Genomic DNA, 23,497 nt, shown 5'->3' on the forward strand with positions numbered 1-23,497 from the left:
TGGCCTTATGACACACTTCCGGTGATGTCAGGGGGTGTGGCCTTATGACACACTTCCGGTGATGTCAGGGGGTGTGGCATATGCTAATGAGTTATGATAATGAGTTCCCCTAGCTCTTTTTCTACGAAATGACCCCTGCCCACGGCCCTCACAGTTCTGAATCCGGCCTTGCCCAAGGCTTGCCGTTAGAGGCCTCTCCCCCAGATCCGTCTTGCGGGACCACCCAGACCCACCTCCCACTCAAAGGAATTAAAGCACGTCTTTCCTGCCCTCCGCTGACCCCCACCCCACCTGTCACAGCAAAAGGGGTCCATTTCTGCCACAGGCACCTCACCTTCTCACCGACGGCTCCAGGGTTCCCAATCCCACCAGGTGGACCTTGTGGCCCATCGGCTCCTGGAGAACCAGACGGACCCCTTGGCCCTGGCGGACCCGGGGGACCCTTTTGGGGAGAAGGGGAAGAAGAATTATTTTGATTATTTATTTATTTCTTCAACATATATTCCGCCCTCCCGGTAAGCGGGCTCAGGGCAGATTACAGCAGCAATTCCGTGATAACAATTCAAACAGGTATAACAAATAAATAAACAGGTAAAAACAAAAACCAAGAAACTATAAGTTGAGAGGAGATGGCACGGTAAATTACAAATATGGTGTTCTCAAAAAACTGGAGCAGCTTGGCCGTAAACCAGGCTACGAAATCTTCTCAGATGGGTCGTGTCGGACAGAGAGCTTCAGAAAGGGAGGCCAAGTAGATGGAGCCGATGAACGGCCGCTGCCTCACCCAAAGGCCAGCTCTGTTTCACAGGCCCTGCAGAACTATCATAGGGGGGTCCTGCGGGGCCCTGATCTCAGGTGGGAGCCTCTTCCACCAGGCGGAAGTACTTAGTGATACCGATACATGAGGGGAAACGGGGCTTTAAAAAACAGCAACAGCAGAACGTACCATTTGGCCAACGTCACCCGTTTCTCCCTTCTCTCCGGGAGGTCCTGGTAAACCCTGCAGAGACAGAATTAGATGGGCTTTTATTTATGGCTCATTTGCACATTATTACTTTTTAAAGATGCACCCTTAACATTGTTGCAAGAATATACTTTACCTCCCGTTACAATTCGGTTGTGATGCCAATAAAGGTTGTTTGTTTGTTTGTTTTTAAATATATATATATATGTACATACTTTACAATGCCAAGTATGACTAGCAGCTGGGTGAAACCTAGGTCTGCCAATGTCATACCCACTCATTCAGCGAGACCCGGGACTGGCCAAGGCCCTCTGATGCAGACAAACCCAGGACTGTTACTGAGTAATGTGAGCTGCAGAAAAACGGGGGTCCCTGCTGCTTCACATTCACTGGCATATTCTCCTCACACCTGCTGGGAGCTGAGATGGAAAACTTCGAGCTGCTGCCCTGACACTAATCAACAGGCACAGGCTATTCTGGGGCAAACTAGGAATTAAGCCTCTGTTGGGGCCTGGAGAAGGGGAGGCAGTGAACCCACGAAGCACAGCATAGTGTAGTGCAGAAGCCAAACACGTGGTGAAATGTGCTAGATGCTGGCCATTTTGTAAACACCCCCAAACATGTATACATTCCTTTCCTTTCCAAGCATGTGTGAGTGAAAACTGACAGTCACATCATGGTGACGGCCAGAATTCACCAGTGTGGCTCTGAGTTTCTGGACATTCACAAATTCATCTGGAATCATCAACATTTCCACATTATATAATTCTGTGTGCATCAGCTGGCTCAGAATATCAAAGTTTGGGCATCTGCTGTAATGTGTGTGTATGTGTGTGTGTGTGTGTGTGTGTGTATGTATATATATGATCCTATTAACTTAGTTTCCCATTTATGCCAATAAAGGCTAACTTGAACTTAGTCTCCCCAGACAAGGATACCATGAAAATGTGCCTGGCATTTTCACATTCACAAGAATAACACTTTTCTGCCTTGTTTTGGGGTAATGTCCTCCCCCCTCCCCCAGCACAGGGAAGCCAGCCGCTGGCACCGCCTTGCTCGGCAATATGCAGCCTTGCCTGGCACAGACTCTCTCTGCCCCACTCGTTTGAGTCTCTTTTCTCTTTAGGAGGGAAAAATAGCGCCTGTTGTGCTTTGAGAAGAATAATATTCAACAATAAAATCTCGCTTAAATTTTAAAAAGCCAATGTAACAATGGGCACCAGCAGCGCCCTCCTCATCCGTGTCTTCCAGTGCTCAGGATGACGCTGGCAACTTCTCCCCTAAGCCAGCCGTTGCTGGAACTGCTGGAAAACCACAAGCTCAAGGTGAGCATTTCCCAACTTTGCCGGCCCCTGGCAGACTGAAGAGCCCCTGGTGGTCCGCAGCCAGCAAGAAGCCCCGCGAGCAGAACCGTCTCGCAGCTCAGGTCAGAAAGCAACGGCGGCCGGTGCCAGCCAGGGGCACCGGGTCTGTTCTGGCCTGTTGATCCTGAGGCCTCCTCTGGACAGGCACCCGGCCTGCACCCCTCCCACAGCACTGCACGGGTGGCCCATTGGGGCCCTGCGGCAGACTCCGGCCCTTGACAGTGACCTGCAAGCCGACGGGGCCGGGAGGGCCCGGAAAACCTCTTGGTCCTTCATCTCCTTTCTGGCCAAAGAGGCCTTGTTGTCCCCGAGGACCAGGCTCCCCATCAGCTCCCTAGGAAGGAAGAAAAGAAATGTAGTCACCCTTCTTTGTCAGACGACTGCTGCCCAACGGGATCCCTCGGCCTGTCCATATCATACCACAACTCCCTAGTGTGAAGGCGGCTCTACCTTACATTTTAAATTTTTAATCCGGTAACCCCAGTATGACTGCCATCTTGAAAAGAAGCATGTCTCAGTGGGATGACCAACAAGCAAGGGACCTCCTGAGGGCACCTGGTGTTTTTGGCCACTGTGTGACACAGAAGAGTGTTGGACTGGATGGGCCACTGGGCTGATCCAACATGGGCTTCTCTTATGCTGTTATGTTCATAAACTTCCATCTCCACCCCACCCAAGTTCTAAAAAGTTCCCAGCAGACTTGCTCTTTTTTCAACCAGATTAGCTTTCTCAGAGGCAAGAGAAAGGCACACTACACATGCTCAGAGACACTTTTCCTATTGTTTTCACCTATTCCAGGATTCTAATTGGCCCATTCCTAGGCTGAGCCCAGGATCAAGTTAAGCCCTGCCTCCCTCCCTCTGTTCTATATGGATAATTCCAAGGGAGATTTCAGAAGACACCTAATGATTAAGAGCAGGAGCCATACTTACAGCTGGACCTGGTTGGCCGATTGGGCCCTGTGGACCGGTGGGACCGGGAGGACCCTGGCAAAAGACAGACACATCCTCATGAAATAAAAGAGTGGGCGCAAGGGCACCCAGGCTGCGCCAACTGGAGGAAAACTCTGAACATTCAGCCATGGCCAAAGGCGAAGCCCAGCTCCATCCTGGCTGCACATCACATTTTTCTGAAAATGACAAGAGATCCACCCCTAGGATTCCCCCAGCATCCTCCATTCATCAGCTGGCCAGAGGTGGGTGGGGAAGCCCCTAAGAAAGAAGCCAGTTTGTCAGCAGGTGGGGCTGCTGGAGCGGAGCAAGAAGCAACAAACCTTACTGCAATCAGGCACTCCCCACTGAACCACTGTGGGGCAACAGAGTTCCAGGAATCGTGACGTCTTCTTCCGGGGTACAAATGCCCTCTTTCACCCAGCTCAGCTTGGGAGGACTGAGAGATCAGCTGTTGCCCCAGAATGCCTTACAGGGAAGCTCCTTCTTCTCAGGGTGGACGAAAAAGGGAAGGGCATTTTCATGACACCAAGAAGACGTGTGACTGTCTACCCCAAAAGCCATTCCTTACCTGTTCCCCTTTGTCACCTTTGCTTCCCTTTTGCCCAGGTTCACCAATTTCACCCTGTCAAACAGGAAAGGGCTGTTAAATACCACTCTGCAAACACATGATGGCCAAGGCACAACTTCCTCATGCAACATCCAGAATGCATCTGAGCAAGGAGTGCAAGATGAGGTTCAACAGCTGCATTCACAATCCCACCAGACCTATAACTGATTGTTTCTGCCGGCCTCCTTGGTGTGAAGAAATAAAGCTGAAATCTACACATCATCTTATGGAAGAGTTTTTCTTTAAGCAAAAGTTCCAGGTGTGTTTGGAGGCTCTGGTTTAGGAGAAAACTATCAATAAGATATTCAATTGGAACTGAATGTTCAAGGGATGCATCTCTTTCCATTCTCCTAGCGCAGAAATCCTCCTTGCTCGTTCATCCAGGGAAGAGGGGTCCACATAAGAACATGTGGGTTTGGGGCAAGTGTGATGCATACTGGATCTGCACCGTACCACACAGCCTCCATCCTCCTGGCTGTGGTGTAGACTGGCGTCAGTTTGGTCCACACAAGCAAGCCTACCCCGTTATCATTCTGTTCTTGATGGGACATTCCAACACACACCTATCTTTGACTTGAGAGTACCAAAAATCCAGATGGGTAAGGAACAAGAGATCAAATGGGAAGCTATGTTAGGTAAAGCTCAACTGGCTGATGCTTCAGAATAATTTTGTCCCTGATTCATCTGGAGGAGGGGAACCAAGCCAAGCTTTTTTCTGACCGCTGCTGTCTCTACAAGGGTAATGGCATAGAGACCAGACAGAAGCCTTGGTTGGCTCCACTGAATTTCTCAGGAAGCGCTCGAGTGGAGGAAAGGAGCTACTTTTCCCCAGGGATCTCCCCATACAAAACACACTGAAACCATAGATTCTCTCACCTTGTCTCCATCTTCTCCTGGTGGACCAACAGGACCTGCTGGGCCAGGAAGCCCTACTGGACCTTGGATACCATCACGACCTGCTGGACCCTGAGGCCCTTTCTCACCCTAGAACAAAAAAGAATTCCAGCCAAGAACAAAAATATTAATACTGGACCAAAAAAGGAAAGTTTTGTTCTTTCCACCACCACTGGCAAGTCCCACCAGGACACGGTAAGTGAACGAGAGATGCCAGCAATGGGAAAGGCATGTGTGACTGCACAGAAGGCAAAAAATTCTAACATGGTCAAACAACTTTTCATCTGCAAATGAATAGAGATTTCTTAAAAGGAATGTTCTCCATGGCCCCTGACAGAAACATAGAAGACTCTTCTAAGAGATAGTGGAACGGGCCGTCACCCTGCAAAAAGGTTTCCCCCCAGGTTCTCCTAAGCCTGACCAATACATCCCCCATGCTGTGTGACCTCCTTAGCCAAGTGCTGTCGTGAAGAAACTCAGACACGGCCTCAGCTGACTATCCAAAAAGAAGTGAACTCTCTCCAGCTTGTGCCAGCTCTTTTCCTGATGAACAGTTGGTGACAGCTACAAGAAAATGGACTTTAAAAGCAAAAACCTTAAACAAACTCCTTGCCAGGAGCAAAAAAGGGACATGTCAAGGGAGGAGGGCCCACCTCAAATTCCAGATCAGCAAGCTGTGGGTGAACTTTAAGAACCTCTGAATGAGCGGGCAACTAGAGACAGATTCCCCCCACCTTCACACACACCACTTCACACCCCAGATACTGCTCATAGCAGCTGTTTGCCTCTTTGGTGCAAGAAAAGCAGGTTGCTTACCTGTAACTGATGACCTTCGAGTGGTCTTCTGTGCAGTCACGCACCTGAGTTCTGCGCTTGTGCCAAACCCGATGCTGGAATGTATAGAGCTGTCCTCAGCCATTTTGGCACACTTTTCCCTCAGGCCTTGGGGAGCAAGCACACTCTACGCATGCCCAGATCTAAGGGGAAGGCACATCCCACTCCGTTTCTTCCACCACCACTGGCAAGTCCCACCAGGATATGGTAAGTAAATGAGAGATGCCAGCAGTGGGGAAGGCTGGGCGGGCATGTGTGACTGCACAGAAGACCTCTTGAAGTTACAGGTAAGCAACTTATTTATCTTCTTTGTGGCTTCAGTGCAGTCCCACACCTGGGTGACTAACGAGCTGCAGTTTAGTAGGATGGAGGGTGCTGGCAACAAAAAGAGAATAAGGTAGTCACATACAGAACAGTGTTTTACAAGCTCACCTGGAAGTCTGAGTGGACTATGAAGATTGACTGCAGCTCTGTCTGTCTAAAGGACGCATCACAACAAGCCCATATGTCCAGGAGGTAATGGGAGATGGAAGGTTGACAGGGAGGACCAGGTCGCTGCATTATAGATGTCATCAAGCGATGCACTACCCAGGAACACTGCGGACATTGACACAGCTCTGGTTGAGTGGGCCCGCAGGTGAGTAGACAGGGATAGTTGTGCCAGTTCATAGCAGAAGGAAACTGTAGATACAATCCATTTTGCTAGTCTCTGAGAGGAAATTTTGAGACCTTGTTTTGGCTTTCTGTGGGCTATAAAGAGATGTGGGTCCTTGCGAGAGGACCATGTCTGAGATGGATAAAATGAGAGTGCGCTATGGACATCTAAAGAATGCAAGACCCATTGGCCATCATCCGATGGTTCAGGGAAGAAAGTCGGCAACATGGTGGATTGAGAAAGTTGGAATGAAGACAACACCTTAGGAAGAAAGGCAGGATCAGGTCTCAGGACCACTTTTGTCTTTGTGGAAGGTGATGTAAGGCATGTCAGCATGGAATGCAGGAATCTCATGTGATGGCCGAGCAGATGTGATAGCCACCAGAAAGGCTGTTTTCCAAGAAAGAAGACGCCATAGGCTCAAAAGGCTTCTGTATTAACTGTGAGAGAACCAAGGAGAGACTCCAATCCAGCACCATAGGCTTGACAGGTGGGTGGAGTCGTAGCACGCCCTTTAAGAGTGTCTTTGAGATGTTATGAGAGAAAAGGGTTTTCCCTTTGATCGGCTTGTGGAAGTCAGAGATGGCAGCCAAGTGCACCTTGATGGAAGAAAACCCCAAGCCTGATTCATGGAGGGAAACCAAATATGAGAGTACGTCAGGTAAGGGGGCAGACCTAGGATCCAGGTGCTTGGCAGTGGCATAAGAAGAGAATCGCTTCAATTTGGTCCGGCAAGTAGCCCGTTTTCTTGCCTTCAGCAGAACAGCAGGATTCTCTGCAACAGAAGGTGTGAGGTTACAGGCAGATGTGTCATGTTGTCAAACGGAAAAAGGCCAGGTCGTTCCCGTTGTTGTGAGAGCAGATCTTGTACAATTGGTAAAGGAAAAAAGTGGCTGCGGGAAAGTTGCAGGAGGTGCAGAAACCAGGGCTATCTCGGCCACCAAGGGGTAAGAAGGATGCAGTGGGTCCTGTCATTGATGATCTTCCACAGAACCCAGGGGATGAGTGGCAGGGGCAGTAAGATTTTAAAAAGGGGGTCCTGTCCACTTGTGGAGAAAGGCATCACCTTGTGAGCCCTGGACTGATCAACCCCCAGTGAAGAACACATTGCACTTCTTGTTGTCCAGGGTCGTAAAGGCATCAATGTCCGATTGGCGAAAAGCTGTGAACACTGGGATCAGATATCGTAGACTGACAGACCACTCATGTTTGTTCAATGATTGCCTCCTGAGTAGATCAGCGTGTATGTTCTGGTTTCCTGGGACATGCACTGCCGAAAGGATGATGTTCTGAGCTAGACACCAGTTCCACAGGTCTTGAGCAAGTCTGCAGAGGGTCAAGGAGCCCGTGTCCCCTTATTTGTTCACATAGCACATCATGGCCACATTGTCAGTAGCCACCTGAACTACATGAGATCTTACAGCTGGCAGGAAGGATTGGAGTGCTAAATGAACCACTAAAAGCTCCAGACAGTTGACGTGGAGGTGGAGGTGATGCTTGGACCAATGCCCTTGAATTGAAAGACCATTGCAGTGGGCTCCCCATCCCCACCACGAGGCGTCGATGGATATGACAAGCTCTGGTTGTGGATGCTGAAAAGGCATGTCCCAGGCCAAGCTGTCTGCCTGAGACCGCCAATGGAGAGTGGTGAGAACAGTCAGAGAAACAAGCAAAGTTGTCGTCAAGGGTTGTCGGTGGACCACGAAGCTCTGCAGAAACCACAGCTGAAGTAGCATCAATAAGGGTCAGAACCTGAGAAGCAAAGTGAGGTGGCTGGGTAGACAGCAGAGCTGGAGGATGGTAAGATGTCACATCTGTATACTGGTGGTCTGGACGGAGTCAAGAATGGTCCCGCCCAAAATTGGTGTGGGGGGGTGTCGAGGAGATCCACCATGAGATGATCGATGGGACTGCCCCTTACACCACCCGTGCCTGTCCCTGGAGGTGTGGCGGGAGTGAACAGGAGTGGCGACAAGAATGTCTGGAGACTGAGTGGTCTTGAAGATCTTTGTGCTGACTCCAGGAGTGGTCATAGTAGAGGGGGGGGGCATCCTGGAACTCGATGAGTATCAGTTCTGACTCCGATAGGGATATTGAGTGTTGGTCATGGCCCAAGCTCCACAATCGAGACCGATGACAAGAGCGTAGGAAGGAGATATTGAGTGTTGGTCGTAGTATCTGCTGTTGGAACGGCCCGAGCTCCACAATCGAGACCGATGACAAGAGCTGCGAGGACAAGGATCCTCATGAGGTGATTGAGGTGCTTCAATCCAGTGACGCTTGATAGTGCAGCGGCTCTTGGTGTCAGGTTGTGCTGGAGGCGTGGAATGTACCAATAGGGATTGAGAGAAAATAGGGATAACACCCTGGCCTGGTGGAAGGGTGGTTAGTGGTGGAGTAGGTTCCGCTAGAAGTGGGGACAGAGATCCTATGGTTGATGTCGAAGGATCTGAAGTGCCCAAACCCATAGATTGGACTGTCGATGTTGAAGTCGAAATCCTGAAATGACCAGAGGCATTATCAAAGTGGTTGTCGGCACCTGGGTCAATCTGGGTTTCTTGTGGCCATAGCCACGATCAGAGGAATCAGAAGGATGTTTAGACTATTTGTCTGTCATCTTCTTTGATACCAAAGGTGTCAAACATGCCTCTGTTATGCCAGTCAATCAGTTTATTACGGTCGAAGACCCATCAAACAACATACAGTCAAAAACAGTCTCCAGAATGTCATAAGGCATTACAGAGAAAAAACATCTCAAGGAGTATTAAGGAAGTTCTTGCGCTTTATAGTTGCAATAAAAAGAAATTTAGCAACATTCCTTGAAATAACCGTGGATTTGTCCTCCAGTAGGTGTTTCAGCAAAAGTTCCTCGGACTGAAATACTAATTGTCCTTGAAACCTAAATGACCTTAATAAAGGCATAATTAAAAGGGCTCTTTCTTCTGAATAGTGGGAGCAATGAAATAATATATGGGGGAGAGTCTCTATTAACTCGAAAGGGCATGAGCATAATCTCAAATGTCTGGGGATGTTATGCCCATTCGACCATCTGATGGCGCTGAAGACACAGTCTGAGCTGAGGAGGACATCAGTGGTGCTGAGGCCAATTCGAAGAGATGGCTCTGGAGTCTAAGGGCAGTTGTGGTGGGCTTGCTTGGTGAACGTTGTGCAAGGCTAACAGGACTGTACTTGGTGTCACCCTCCGAGGCAGAAAAGGCAGAGTTGGTGACCTTCAGAGGATGGGAGCTTAGCCTTGCAGGAATGACACTTTTTGAAAAAATCTGCACCTCTCATACGCCAAATCCCGAGGCTTCCAAATGGGAAGGGGGTGGAGGGAGATGGGAGAGAAGGAAAAGACACAAAATGCTAGCAAGAAACTAGCAAAGGGACTCTTTTTTTAAGGAGGACACAACGAACACAAGAAAGATAAGATAAGAAACGATGAGGATGTGAAGGACTGAAGAGAAGATAAATTGAGGTCTGGCTTGGGTGGTGGTTGGAAAGGAACTGAGCAGGACGTGCCTTCCCCTCAGGTCTGGGCAAGCACAGCGCGTGCCCACTCCCCAAGGCACGAGGAGAAAGCATGCCAAAATGGCTGAGGACAGCTCTACAAATCCCGATGTTGGGTTCGGTGCAGGCACAGTACCTAGGTGTGTGACTGCACTGAAGCCACAAAGAAGATTGCTTAATTAAGACACACCTGCACAAAAGGCAAAACATCCTTGATTTTTGTCATTCCCAGAATCCTGCCCACATCCCCTACAACACATGAGCCGCTTACCAGTAACGGCCTTGTACCTTGGGGATACAGAACCTCCTAGACAACAATACAATATGCCTGGAGAAAAGCCCACCCAGTGGGAACATCTGTGGCTGAGGAGGGAGTCCTGAATGCTGGGGCAGAACCCCCTGTTTGGTAATTTCTGTTGTCTTTTGCAGGGATCTCGTGAAAAGATTTTAGCTTTCTTTTAAAAAACTCTTTATTTAACATATTTTCCAAGTAAATACAGAATAACTTTCATAACATAATAACAATTGTGTGGATATGAGAAGAGGAGGAGGAGGAGGGTTGGATTTATATCACACCCTTCACTTGGAGTCTCAGAGCAGCTTACAATCTCCTTTTCTTCCTCTCCCCACAATAGACACTCTGTGAAGTAGGTGGGGCTGAGAGAGCTCTGAGAGAACTGCCCTTGAGAGAACAGCTCTGAGAATGACTGGCCCAAGGTCACCCATCTGGCTGCATGTGGAGGAGGAGTGGGGAATCAAACCCGACTAGGGCTGCCAAGTCCCTCCAGGGGGCGGAAAACCCCCCGCCCCAGTGTGCGGGCCCCAGGGGGAACCCCGCCCCAGCATGCACATCACAGGGAAGTGACGTCATGACGCCGGGCACGCTGGGGGCGGGGCCACGGCCATACACCGGGATCCGCACGGGAGTCCCCCGCCAGCAAGGTAAGTGCCATTTGGCAACCCTAAACCCGGCTCTCCCAGATTAGAGTCCACCACTCTTAACTGTATCAAACTGGCACTCCACTACACCACTACACCAAGCAAGAAGGTTATTCATTAATATAGTTAATGAGATTTTTAACAATTTAAATGAAAGTAGTAGAGAGCTTTAAAATATTTGTTTCAATCCATCTTCTGTTAGTGCTGGAACTAAATGGTGACAATATACATAAAAAGTCAGATATATACCTTAACATAACACTATAAAACTATACTTGGTTGGGTTTGCCATATCTGTATCATTTCTGTTTGTCAAACAGTCTAGAAAGGGTAGCCATTGCACCATAAACGTAGATTGATAGAGTGGATTCGACATAGCTAATAATTGGTCTGAAATTTCTTCCATAATAAAGTAATCCTGATTTATTTATTTTTTTGTACCACTGCAAAAGTGTTGGTATTTCTTTAGTTTTCCATTTAGTTGCAATTGAGTCTTTGGCTGTGGCAAGTAGAAATGTAATCAAATCTTTTCTTATTGTCAGAACCTCTGAGTCTTCCTGTAAGTTTAGAAGAATCACTTCAGGGTGCATAGGTAAGGTATATCCAGTGATGTGCTTAACCTGAGCTAATATCCCCCCCCCCAATGATGAGGAATATCCACCAACAATGGATGCAAGAGCTGCTTTTGCCACATTGTTTCCAGCATATTGGGTGATTCTTGGGGTCAATATAATATAATCTTCTGGGTTTCATACCATCTTGTTAGTAATTTGAAAGACTGTATTTTAATATTTGTTGCTTTTGTTAAAAGAGCTCTTGATTTCCATATTTTTTCTCATTGGGGTTCCACAAGATTGATTTTACAGTGTACGTCATTTTTTTATATAGGTTATAAATTTATTTTCCTCTATATTGATTAGAATTTTATATAGTCTAGAAATTATGCTTTTACAATTGCCCATGTCTTCCCTTATTAGTTGTTCCAATTCAGTGATTGCTCTATTTAAACCTCTTCTAATATCTGTATTTTCTAACAAGTGTTATAGTTGCAGGTATTGAAATCACAGAAGTTTAGCATCCAGAGTGTTTCTCTAAATTAGACTTTTCAACTATATTTCCTTTTTTAGTTACATCAATTAGTCTTGTTGCAAGTTCTCCATACTGCAAATGAACCCCTTTCTCTTCCTGGAAACCAACTCTGTCCCAAAAAGGAAGACAAGGGGGAAATTCCTGGATATAATACCATTTTTGTTGTTGTTGTATAGATAGCTATTAAACTTTATTTGAGGTGGTCTTTTTCCTTGTTTGTTCCAGATAATGTCTCTGAGCAACTTAGACTCAGCATATGTTTGTTCTATTTGTGACCAATCATTAGGGTCTGTTGAACTTAAAAGAACTATGAAGTTTTTAAGTTGGGCAGCCTCATAATAGAGTTTTAAGTCCCGTATGTCCAAGCCTCCCATTTTTGCAGGTTGCCTCATTATGTTATATATTATTGTTGGGCTGCAGTCAGATGTGCCTTTGGATTAGGGCTGCCAAGTGGGGTCGGGTGGCAGGTAAACGCCCGCTTTGGAGGCCCAATTTCCGCCACTGCGGAATTGGGCCCCGGGGGGAACCCTGCCCCCTGAAGCGCAGCGTGGCTGCGTCACCAGAGGTGACGCAACCACGTAGAGCACATTGGGGGCGTGGCCCCGATCGGCAGAGGGAAAACTCTATGGTTTTCCCTCTGCCGATCAGGGCCACGCCCCCAATGTGCTCTACATCCTGCGTCACTTCCTGTGATGTGCAGGTGACGCGCGCGCACTTCGCGCACGCGTGCACACATCCCGCAGTGACTCCCGGAGCCCAGGGACAGTCCCCCACCGGTGAGTATAAATGACTTGGCAACCCTACTTTAGATCAGACTTCAAAGCCAATGCCTTACGGATCTAAAGAACATGATCAGACAACAACATCTGTGAAAGGTTTTGCCGTTGTTGGCACTCCGTCCTGGTCCACCCCTGAAATGGAGTAAAAAGACACCTGAGAAACTCCAGTCCTAATGCTTGCTAACAGGCCACGGATGGAGTTTCCCTAGACTAATCACTCAAGCGCACTCTCAGGCCATCAGGATGGTTTGCTCATACCATCCTGACTGGGTGCCAATTTGTTTTTTTGCTCACTTAGCGATTTGCGCATAACCACATAATCATCCCAATCTCTAGGCCAGCTTTGAGAGCGAGCAGGAAAGGGAGTGATCTTTGTCAGGTGACCATGCCTCACTGTGAACTAAGGGGACACAGTGCTCCATGGAAGGATCGGCAAGTGGTCAAAGCAGAGAATTAACTCCTGGAAGTTGGAAAGCACATGTGCAAAAAAATGCACCCTTTTTAATGTGCATGAGCAGGCAACCCCCCCCCCTTGCCCGTCCATGCTGCCTGACTGCACAGTGAAATGGAATATACTTGGATGTCTGATCGAGCAACTCCATTCCAAAAACCAATGGATGAAATAGCAGTGCTTCCTGACCATGCCAAATGGCACATCTGATCACAACCTTGGTCTTTTATACTCCAAACAAAACTATTAAGGTTTTTTTTGGCCAGTCTTTCATGTCTTTATCTGTAAGTGCAATAGGTTAATTCTGTAAAATAAAACGGGAATCATAGAAAAATTCTTTCTAGCTTTAACTCTTTGTGGTTGTATTTTCATAAGTCTCCTATATTCTAGGGGTATATTAGTCCCTAGATATTTCCATGTCCTTTTATGCATTTATACGTAAAATTCTCTTCAATAAATCTGGAAGATTTTAGGGATGTCTATGGGGTATAATTCAGTTTTGGTGCAGTTTATACATAATCACGAGATCTGGCCATGTGTTATAATTTCTTCTACGGCACAGATTGTTGTAGTAGATTCAGTTATATATAAATATTCAGATATTCAAATTCATATATAAAAACTCTTCCATTGATTGATGCACCTTTTATTTGGTAATTTTGTCTTATTATTTCTGCCAAAAATTCAATTGAGATTGCAAATAGAATAGGAGATAACAGGCATCCTTGTCTTGTGCCCCCAGAGAGCTGAAGATCTTTAGGTCTAAAGCTGTTTACATTAAGTTGTGCCTTTTGCGCTGCGTATAATGTTGGAATTGCTCATAGAAAATTATTTCCAAATTCCATACATGACAGTAATAGTTTCAAATATCTGCACCTTTTTTGACTCAAGTGGACGGACATTGTCCAAAACTAGGTTTCATTCATGTGCCAATTTTGTTATATGCTGATTATGAATTTTTGCTCTCGTGTTCCCAAGTTGGTTTACTTCGTTTGTTGTATAGTTGTCTGGACTATTGTAACATCAATCAGTTAGAACTGAACTATGATAAATCTAATGTTTGTTTTCTCTAAATCCAGGAAGCAGTTTAGCTGGAGGGTAGGTGATTACGAGCTTGAACAAATAAAACATTTTTAAGTATTTAGGACTTCACTTTCAAGCCACTACATCTTGGGCCCATCAGCGAAGAGTGACAATTAACAACTCCAGGGTGAATATCAATGCGCTCTTATGTTTGTATTTCTCTGATCGAGGGAATCAATATTTACCGGCTGTGTTAAATGTCTGTAACCTGAAAATAAAGCCCCAATTACTTTATGGTGTCCGTATATGGATTGACGCAGTAAAAAGTAATAGAATAGCTGTAAATTCTTTCCTTTTTTCCTTTCCTTTCCTTTCCATTTCTTTCTTTTCCTTCTTTCCTTTTTTCCCTTTCTTTCCCTTTTTTTCCATTTCTTTTTCCCTTTCTCTCCTTCACTTCCCTTCTTTCTTTCCCTTCCCCCCTTTCTTTCTTTCCCTTTCTTTCTCTTTCCCCTTTTTCCATTTCTTCAGAGCCAGTTTGGTGTAGTGGTTAGGAGCATGGACTCTAATCTGGGAGAACCGAGTTTGATTCCCCACCTCCTAACCATGCAGCTGCTGGTGTGACCTTGGGTCAGTCATATGTTCTCTCAGAGCTGTTCTCTCATGAGCAGTTCTTGAAAGAGCTCTCTCAGCCCGACCAACCTCACAGGGTGTCTGTTGTGGGGAGAGGAAGGGAAAGAATATTGTAAGCTACTCTGAGGCTCCTTCAGGTAGTGAAGGGCGGGGTATAAATCCAATATTTTCTTCTTGTTGTTCATGTTTGTATGTTTTTAAACTTAAATTTTAATTTTTCAAAAAAAAATTAGGCATGCTCACAACTTTTATGCTCGTAGATTTTTGTTGGCTCACAAGGTAGGATTTCTATTCAAAACAGTTGAGAGCTTAGAGGGAACATTACTTGAGAGATCCCCCAATAAGGATTTCCCTTTCTCAAAATAATTCTAATTTAATTAACACATTGTTAATAAATTGTACCTGATTTCTATTGGGGGTGTATATGGATGCTAAAGTTAATTTAGTTTCATTTACTATACCTTTTAAAAATATAAATCAACCTTTTGGATTGATTTCAGCAACATAATGAAATCTTACGTTTTTTGAGATTAGTATTGCTACACTCCTTGATTTAGAAGTGACTGGGGCTTGGTATTGTCTAGCAAACCACTGTGCTTTAAGCACATGTGTTGCTTTCAGTTTCAGGTCGGTTTCTTGCACAAAAATGATGTCTGGGCATTGTTTCACCAGTGCTGAGTGACCCTTTGTGCTTTTATATTGTTGCTTAAGCCTCAGCAGTTGATAGAAATTATCTTAATTCTCCTATTCATAGTTTAGAACAGTTATGTTCTTAAGTTTAAATAGAACAAAGTCTAGAAGCTAGCATTTCATGTTCCACATGACATATCCATTTTATCGTCCTCTCATAAACTTGCATATAAAAGAAAAACTATGATTATAACCAAACTTGTCCTCAATTGTTCACACTTGTTCTACAGAATCTATATCTCCCCCCACCCACTCCCTCTTTCTTCACACCCCAAACTAAGAATTGCAAAAAAAGTTCTACACCTAGAATCATAGAACTGAAAGGGTGCATCTAGTCCAACCCCCTGCACAAGGCAGGAAATTCACAAATACCTCCCCCTCCACTCCCACAGTGGCCGCTGTCCCACGCCCAGATGACAAAAACCCTCCAGGATCCCTGGCCAAACTGGCCTGGAGAAAAATTGCTTCAAGGACTTGAAGATGGTTATCATATCACCTCTCACATCACCTCTGCCTTACCCCCCTCCATTGAAATGATCCCAGGTTTCTGAGGTCATCTGGTTCCACAAGGAGAATTTCTGCTCCCAGCCCCTGTACTTTTCAGACCTTTCAGCAGTGGTGGAACTGGTGGGGAGCCACGCAACAGGCCTGATGGACACAGTGGCTCAAAAGTGGCTATCTTTGTGGCATCCAACACTAAAAATATTTTAATGAATCTGATACTTGCATATTTTCAGGAGGTGCAAATAAAGGAATTTTCTTTACACAGAACTCTGCTCTTCAGCATGACCAAAGGCAGTTTTCACGTCCTCTATGAGGCAGATCCATGGATTTGCTGATTGGGGTTACTTTTGGCTCATAAAACCGATGCTATTTTTAGGCCAAATGAGGAAAAAGAAAACAGCACTGTTGTGTGAAGGCTGAACTAGTTCTTGGAAGATGTGCAGAGTCCGCTCCAACTCCTGAACTGAAATCCTGCTGCCTCTGTTTTGGCAGATCCATGAAGGAGGTGTTGTGCAGACATAAGCGATGGTCTCTCAGTTGTTCAACAGGGAACACATAGCCCCTACTGAGTGATGTAGGCTTTGTGATATAAACTTTCTGAAGAGGGCTGTCCTGACAAGAATATTCTATGATCTGGTCCTCTTCATGGCATCTGGTATTTTTGGCCACTGTGTGACAGAGTGTTGGACTGGATGGGCCATTGGCCTGATCTAACATTGGGTTCTCTTATGTTCTTATGCTCATAAGAACATAAGAGAAGCCAATGCTGGATTAGGCCAATGGCCCATCTAGTCCAACACTCTGTCACACAGTGGCCAAAAAAAAAAGGTGCCATCAGGAGGTCCAACAGTGGGGCCAGGACACTAGAAGCCCTCCCACTGTTGCCCCCCCAAGCACCAATAATACAGTACATCACTTGCTCCAGACCGAGAGTTCCTATCTATAACTTGTGGCTAATAGCCACTGATGGACTTCTGCTCCATATGCTTATCTAAATCCCTCTCGAAGCTGTCCATGCTTGTAGCTGCCACCACCTCCTGTGGCAGTGAATTCCATGTGTTAATCACTCTTTGGGTGAAGAAGTACATCTTTTCATCCGTTCTAACCCGACCGCTCAGCAATTTCATGGAGTGCCCACGAGTTCTTGTATTGTGAGAAAGGGAGAAAAGTACCTCTTTCTCTACCTGCTCTGTTGTTGTTGTTCAGTCGCACAGTCGAGTCCGACTCTTCGCGACCCCATGGGCCAGATCACTACCTGCTCTTTCCCATGCATAATCTTATAAACCTCAATCATGTCTCCCCTCAGCCGTCCTTTCTCCAAGCTAAAGAGCCCTAAGCACTTTAACCTTTCCTCATAGGGAAAGTGTTCCAACCCTTTTATGATTCGAGTTGCCCTTTTCTGCACTTTTTCCAAAGCTATAATATCCTTTTTAAGGTGTGGTGACAGAACTGCACACAGTATTCCAAATGAGGTCACACCATTGATTTATAGAGGGGCTGATCTGTTTTCAATACCCTTCCTAATAATCCCCAGCATAGCATTGGCCTTCTTTATTGCAGTCACACACTGTCTCGACATTTTCAGTGAGTTATCTACTAGGACTCCAAGATCTCTCTCTTGATCAGTCTCTGCCAGTTCAGACCCCATCAATGTGTATTTATATTTAGGATTTTTGGCTCCAATGTGCATCACCTTGCACTTGGCCACACTGAACCCCATTTGCCATGTTGACGCCCACTTGCCCATCCTTGACAGATCCCTTTGGAGTGCCTCACAATCCTCACTGGTTTTCACCACCCTGAACAACTTCGTATCATCCGCAAATTTAGCCACTTCACTGCTTACTCCCAACTCCAAATCATTTATGAACAAGTTAAAAAGCAGTGGACCAAGTACTGATCCCTGAGGTACCCCACTGCTTACCACCCTCCACTGAGAGAACTGCTCATTTATACTCACTCTCTGTTCCCTATCATCCTTCAGTCCTCCTTTTGTTGGCCTTTGTGGAGAAATGCTGTTTTATGTACATGTTTAAGAGGGCGTGGGCCAGATAGGAGGGGACCATTGAACCTGAGGAAGGCCTTGGCCTAGTCTCCTCCTCATCCCCCTCCCCCGTCTCCAACCAGCAGTCAGAGGGCAGCTCCTGAGAGAGGACAGGAAGTCCATTGATGCTGTGAGGAGATCTGCCCCAGAAGGCCGCAGGAGGGAGAGCCACTTCCTGGGCGGGAAGGGCTGTTTTGGAGAGAGGGGAGCTTTGGGGTGGGAGGCCAGCCTGTCGGGACGGAGGTCGGTCTGCTAGGAGTCTGGAGCCAGTCAGGCCGTCGGCCAGAGCCTGCAGGCAGAGGCAGAGAGGCCCTTTTGGGAGTGGGGCTAACCTAACCTCCTCCAGTGGAAGCAAGTCCTGTGCCTGCCCTGCAGACCCTCCAGGCAGGGCATCCGTGTAGAGAAGGGGGAGAGAGCGAGCGGTTTATTAGTCACCCTTTACTTCTGATTCTTCAGTTCACTGTTAACATGCCTGTATATAGTTGAGTGGTTTCAAAATAAATCCTTTTACTGCTGATAGGGTTGCCAAGTTCAATTTTCTTACCAGCGAGGGAGCCTCGCTGGGCTCCGGTCCTCGATGCGCACGTGTGCCGCCAGCACGTCACCGAAAGTGACACGTGACGTCGATCACGTTGAAGGCATGGCCCTGATCGTCGGAGGGAAAACCACAGAGTTTTCCCTCCGACGATTGGGGCCACCAACGTGCGCTTCGGGGGGGGCGGAGTTCCCCCCAGGGTCCGATTCTGCGGTGGCGGAATTAAGGCCTCTGAAGTGAGGCGGAATTAAGGCCTCTGAAGCGAGGGTTTACCCGCCCCCCCACCCCCACTTGGCAGCCCTAACTGCTGACATTGAGAAGTCCTTCTGCACCGCCTAGTTCCCCCAGCTGCTTGAACATGCCGGGGGTGGGTTGGAGACTCCCTAAGGAAAACAAGGGTAAAACGGCCAGTTGCCAACTCTCCAGGGGAGCCCCGGAGATTGCCAGGAAACCCCGAGATGGGTTCCTAGCGACATCAGAGGGAGGTTAGGAGGCTGCCCCGCCTAACCAGAGCCCAAGACAGGGACAGTGGTGGCAGCAATACCCGGAGGCAGTGGTGAAAAACTGCCCCTTCAGGTACCAGGGCAGGCAAAGGAGGGGTGGGCAGATTGGGGTCTGCCAGCTGACGCGGGCCCATTCCGTCACGGCCTTTATGTTTTTTGCTATATGCTCCTCATATTTCCTTTTAGCCTGCCTGATCACAGACTTGCATTTTATTTGCCAAAGCCTGTGTTCCCTTTTATCAACCTCACTGGTCCTGGAAGGTGAGTAGAGCTAGATCAAAGGCATAAAGTTCCAGGCAGGTGAGATTCCCGAGACCCCATCCCTTGGGTGACATGGTGCTTTAAGGCTGCTCTGATGCCTAGCAGGTTACTTTCTATGAGTGGTAAAAGACCTGTTCCCTGTGACAGAGGGTGTTGCCACATGGGATATTTGTCCTGAGTTTGATGCTGTTTGGAAGAATCTCCCCATCCCCCCCCCCCCCCCCCACTTTCCCAGAGTAATATGGAACATTTGTACATCTCCTTGGGGTTTCATGGCTTTTCTTCAATCTTTCCCAAACCTGCTTTGCTTCAAATTTTGGGGGGAAATAGCAGCAAAGCCTGGGTGGCTGCCATGCAAATGGGAAAGTTCAGATTTTCCTGGTTCCACCCACACAGCAGCCATTTTCCCCACAGTTGCTATTTCCTCTCCCTACTGCAGATGGGTTTTCCTTTCGTTTAAATTGGTGATTTAATAGCATAAGCCCAAATATGCACCTGGTTCTCTGAATTCCCAGCTTTAATTTTTTTTTAAATTAAGTCTCTAGCCCCCTTTTTGCAGACATATGTGCAAAAAAGCATATCACTGAAACAAAATGGGCTAGAGACTTACTTTAAAAAAAAAGAAAGTTGTGAACTCAGAGGATCTGATATGCTGATTTAAAAGCAACACCAAACCTACCAGGGAAACCGTCCTCCCACACTGTATTAGCAGCTGCAGCAGCAACAGGGAAACTACATAAGCCTGTCCCCATATGCAAAACACCATATCCTCTGAGCCAACCATAGCAAAGCAAGACAGGAAATCCTTGGAGATGGGTTGGAATAATGATGCAGGACTAGAGCAGCATCCTCTGATGGGATCTAATGTGAAGACGTGACAGTTCTAAAAATCGTCACGAGTTCACACTAGATCCCATCTGCTTCCTCACTTTTTCTTTTAGGCAGCGATCTGAGGTCTTCCTTGGCCATTCATCCAAGACGGGTCATTTTGTACTGCATGACCTCCAGGACTATTCTGAAGGGCTCCAGGCATTATGCTGAGCTGAGAGAACTCATCCCTGTTGACAAGCACACTCCGTCCTGGAGGAAGACAGAGAGACCTGTACATCCGTCAGGCCTTGAATGCTCCTGTAGGGGGAATGGACAGGATGTAATCCAGAAAAGGGCCAGCACTACCTTGATCACAACTGTGTGGGAATTGAGAACAGCCTGAATGGCAAAACTCTACTTTGGAAATGAAGGTTGTAATGGGAGAAGTGCAGCTTTTCCCTTGGCTGACTACAAATTGGAACATGCAGATAATCCCTGGAAGCACACAAACCTCATTGATTTAGTGCCTCTGCAGTAAGCATTTGCATCCCGAAACACTTCACCAAATAAATCGCTCAGCCACATCAGATTTGCAATGGAGCACACATCCCAGGGGAAAAAAATAGAATAAACCCTGGTCCTGTGGAGCAGGTTCCATTACTGAATACACAATGGATGCTGGACCACTTGAATGAACAGCTGGTGTTCCTGGGAATCCCTGGAGCTGGGTGAGGCAACAAGCTCCGGGGCATTTGTTGGACAATGTCACCCTTGTCCACACGCCTATGCTGGCCAGTCACCAACTGCTGGAAACAAACCCCTAGTTCTGCTTCTTTGATCCCTTGGAGAAAGAGTAGAGTCCCTGAAAGCTACTCTTCTTTTATCTACGAAGGCTTTGAGTGGTGCAACTTGACCTGGGATCTGCTAAACTCACAGGCTATTTGTATGGAGAAAACGTGGAGTCCTCTTTCTTAGCAGTAGACAAGCTTCGCTTCCAGACAGGCCTATTTGCTGCGGTTTCCCAAAGAGCCTAAGCCTGCAAGAATATACTGGCAGGATGAGTCTAGAGCTCTGGGTCCATCTCCCAATGGCACATCCAAGTATTCCTCACAGCCAACAGATCATTTGCCACAGCTCTGGATTCAGACTTGACAGCATCCAGAGAGGAGCAGGCTACAAAGACACATTTTCTGGCAACTATCCTTAAAGGGGGAGAAAGGGATAAAAGGAAACAGATGGGGGGGTGTCTATATTTTAACCTAACTAACTAGGGTAAGAATCATAGAATTGGAAGGGACATCCAGGGTCATCTAGTCCAACCCCCTGCACAATGCAGGAAATTCACATATCTCCCCCCCACACACACACACCCAGTGACCCCCTGCTCCATGCCCAGAAGATGGCAAAAACAAAAAACAGAAAAAACCCTCCAGGATCTCCAGCCAAACTGGCCTGGAGAAAATTGCTTCCTGACCCCAAAGTGGTGATCAGCATTTCCCGGGCATGTAAGAAAGGGCCACAAGAGCTGAGCATTGGCTCATCGCTTCCTGCCCTCCCTCTCACGATCTGCCTAAATTCACAGAATCCGCATTGCTGTCAGATGGCCATCTAGCCTCTGCTTCAAAACCTCCAAAGAAGGAGAGCCCACCACCTCCCGAGGAAGCCTGTTCCACTGAGGAACCACTCAACCTGTGAGGAAGTTCTTCCTAATGTTTAGCCGAAAACTCTTCTGATTTAATTTCAACCTGTTGGTTCTGGTCCAACCTTCTGGGGCAACAGAAAACAACTCTGCACCATCCTCCATATGACAGCCCTTCAAGTACCTGAAGATGGTTATCATATCACTTCTCAGTCATCTCCTCTCCAGGCTCCCAGCTCCTTCAGCCTTTCCTCATAGGACTTGGTCTCCAGACCCCTCATCCATCTTTGTTGCCCTCCTCTGGACATGTTCCAGCTTGTCTATATCCTTCTTAAATTGTGGTGCCCAAAACTGAACACAGTACCCTAGGTGAGATCTAACCAGAGCAGAGTAAAGCGATACAATCACTTCACGTGATCTGGACACTATACTTCTGTTGATACAGCCCAAAGCCTCATTTGCCTTTTTAGCTACTGCATCACACTGCTGACTCATGTTTAGTGTATGGTCTACTAAGACCACTAGATCCTTTATGCACATTCTACTGCCAAGACAAATCTCCCCCATCCTATAATTATGCATTTGATTTTTCCTACCTAAATGCAGAACTTTACATTTATCCCCACTGAAATTGATTTTATTTGTTTTAGCCCCATTTTCCAGCCTGTCAAAATCATCCTGTATCCTGACTCTGTCTTCTATCATATTTGCTACCCCTCCCAATTTAGTGTCATCTGCAAATTTAATAAGCATTCCCTCTATTCTTTCATCTAAATCATTGATAAAGATGTTGAATAAAATAGGTCCCAGGACAGGTCCCTGAGGCACTCCACTTGTCACTCCTCTCCAAGAGGATGAGGAACCATTCACAAGCACTCTTTGGGTGTGATCTGTCAGCCAGTTACAGATCCACCTGACAGTCATAGAATCCAAACCACATTTTACCAACTTGTCAACAAGAATATTATGTGGAACCTTACCAAAAGCCTTCCTGAAATCAAGATAAACCATGTCTACAGCATTCCCCTGATCCAGCAAGGTAGTAACTTTCTCAAAAAAAGAGATAAGGTTAGTCTGACATGACTTGTTCTTGAGAAACCCATGCTGGCTCTTAGTAATCACAGCTGTCCTTTCTAAGTGCTCAAGGACCGACTGTTTGATGATTTGTTCTAAAACTTTTCCAGGTATAGACATTGAGCTGACAGGCTGGTAGTTACCCAGATCCTTCCTTTTCTCTTCTTGAAGATGGGGACAACATTTGCCCACCTCCCATCTTCTGGTACCTCATCTGTTCTCCAAGAATTCTCAAAAATAATGGACAGAGGTTCATAGATTACATCCCTGAGCAGTAGGCTTGGAACAGATAAAAGGAAGTACTTCTTCACCCAAAGAATAATTAACATATGGAATTCACTGCCGCAGGAAGTAGTGGCAGCTACGAGCACAGACCCCTTCCAGAGGGGATTGGATAAACATACGGAGCAGAGGTCCATCAGTGGCTATTAGCCAGAAGGTGTAGATGGAACACTATGTCTGAGGCAATGATGCTGTGTACCCTTGGTTCTTGGGGGACAACAGTGAGAGGGCTTCTGGAGTTCTGGCTCTGCTGGTAGACCTCCTGATGGCACCTGGGTTTTGGCTACTGTGTGATGCAGAGTGTTGGACTGGATGGGCCATTGGCCTGATCCAATGTGGCTTCTCTCTTATGTTCTTATGACAGCAGTGCTGTGCTAGATGGAGCTGTGCTCTGACTGGGGAGAAGGCTCTGGCTGCAGGTCCAGCCCCCAATTCAGGGCCTACAGTTGCAGAGCACCCCCCC

General features: G+C 46.9%; 1 protein-coding gene across 1 annotated transcript in view; it reads right to left on the reverse strand.

Moving 5' to 3' along the window:
• Positions 1-23,497, reverse strand: part of LOC107110446 (collagen alpha-1(V) chain) — a 291,309-nt gene that overhangs the window by 39,952 nt on the left and 227,860 nt on the right. The window contains exons 42-47 of the mRNA XM_015411231.1: positions 4,765-4,872; positions 3,850-3,903; positions 3,261-3,314; positions 2,555-2,662; positions 947-1,000; positions 335-442 (exon numbers count right to left, since the gene is read on the reverse strand). Of these exons, the coding sequence (XP_015266717.1) occupies positions 335-442; positions 947-1,000; positions 2,555-2,662; positions 3,261-3,314; positions 3,850-3,903; positions 4,765-4,872 (486 nt within the window). The remainder of the gene's footprint in view (positions 1-334; positions 443-946; positions 1,001-2,554; positions 2,663-3,260; positions 3,315-3,849; positions 3,904-4,764; positions 4,873-23,497) is intronic.

The sequence above is a fragment of the Gekko japonicus genome, unplaced genomic scaffold (assembly GCF_001447785.1).
Source record: "Gekko japonicus isolate JY-2015 unplaced genomic scaffold, Gekko_japonicus_V1.1 scaffold1287, whole genome shotgun sequence".
Taxonomy (NCBI): domain Eukaryota; kingdom Metazoa; phylum Chordata; class Lepidosauria; order Squamata; family Gekkonidae; genus Gekko; species Gekko japonicus.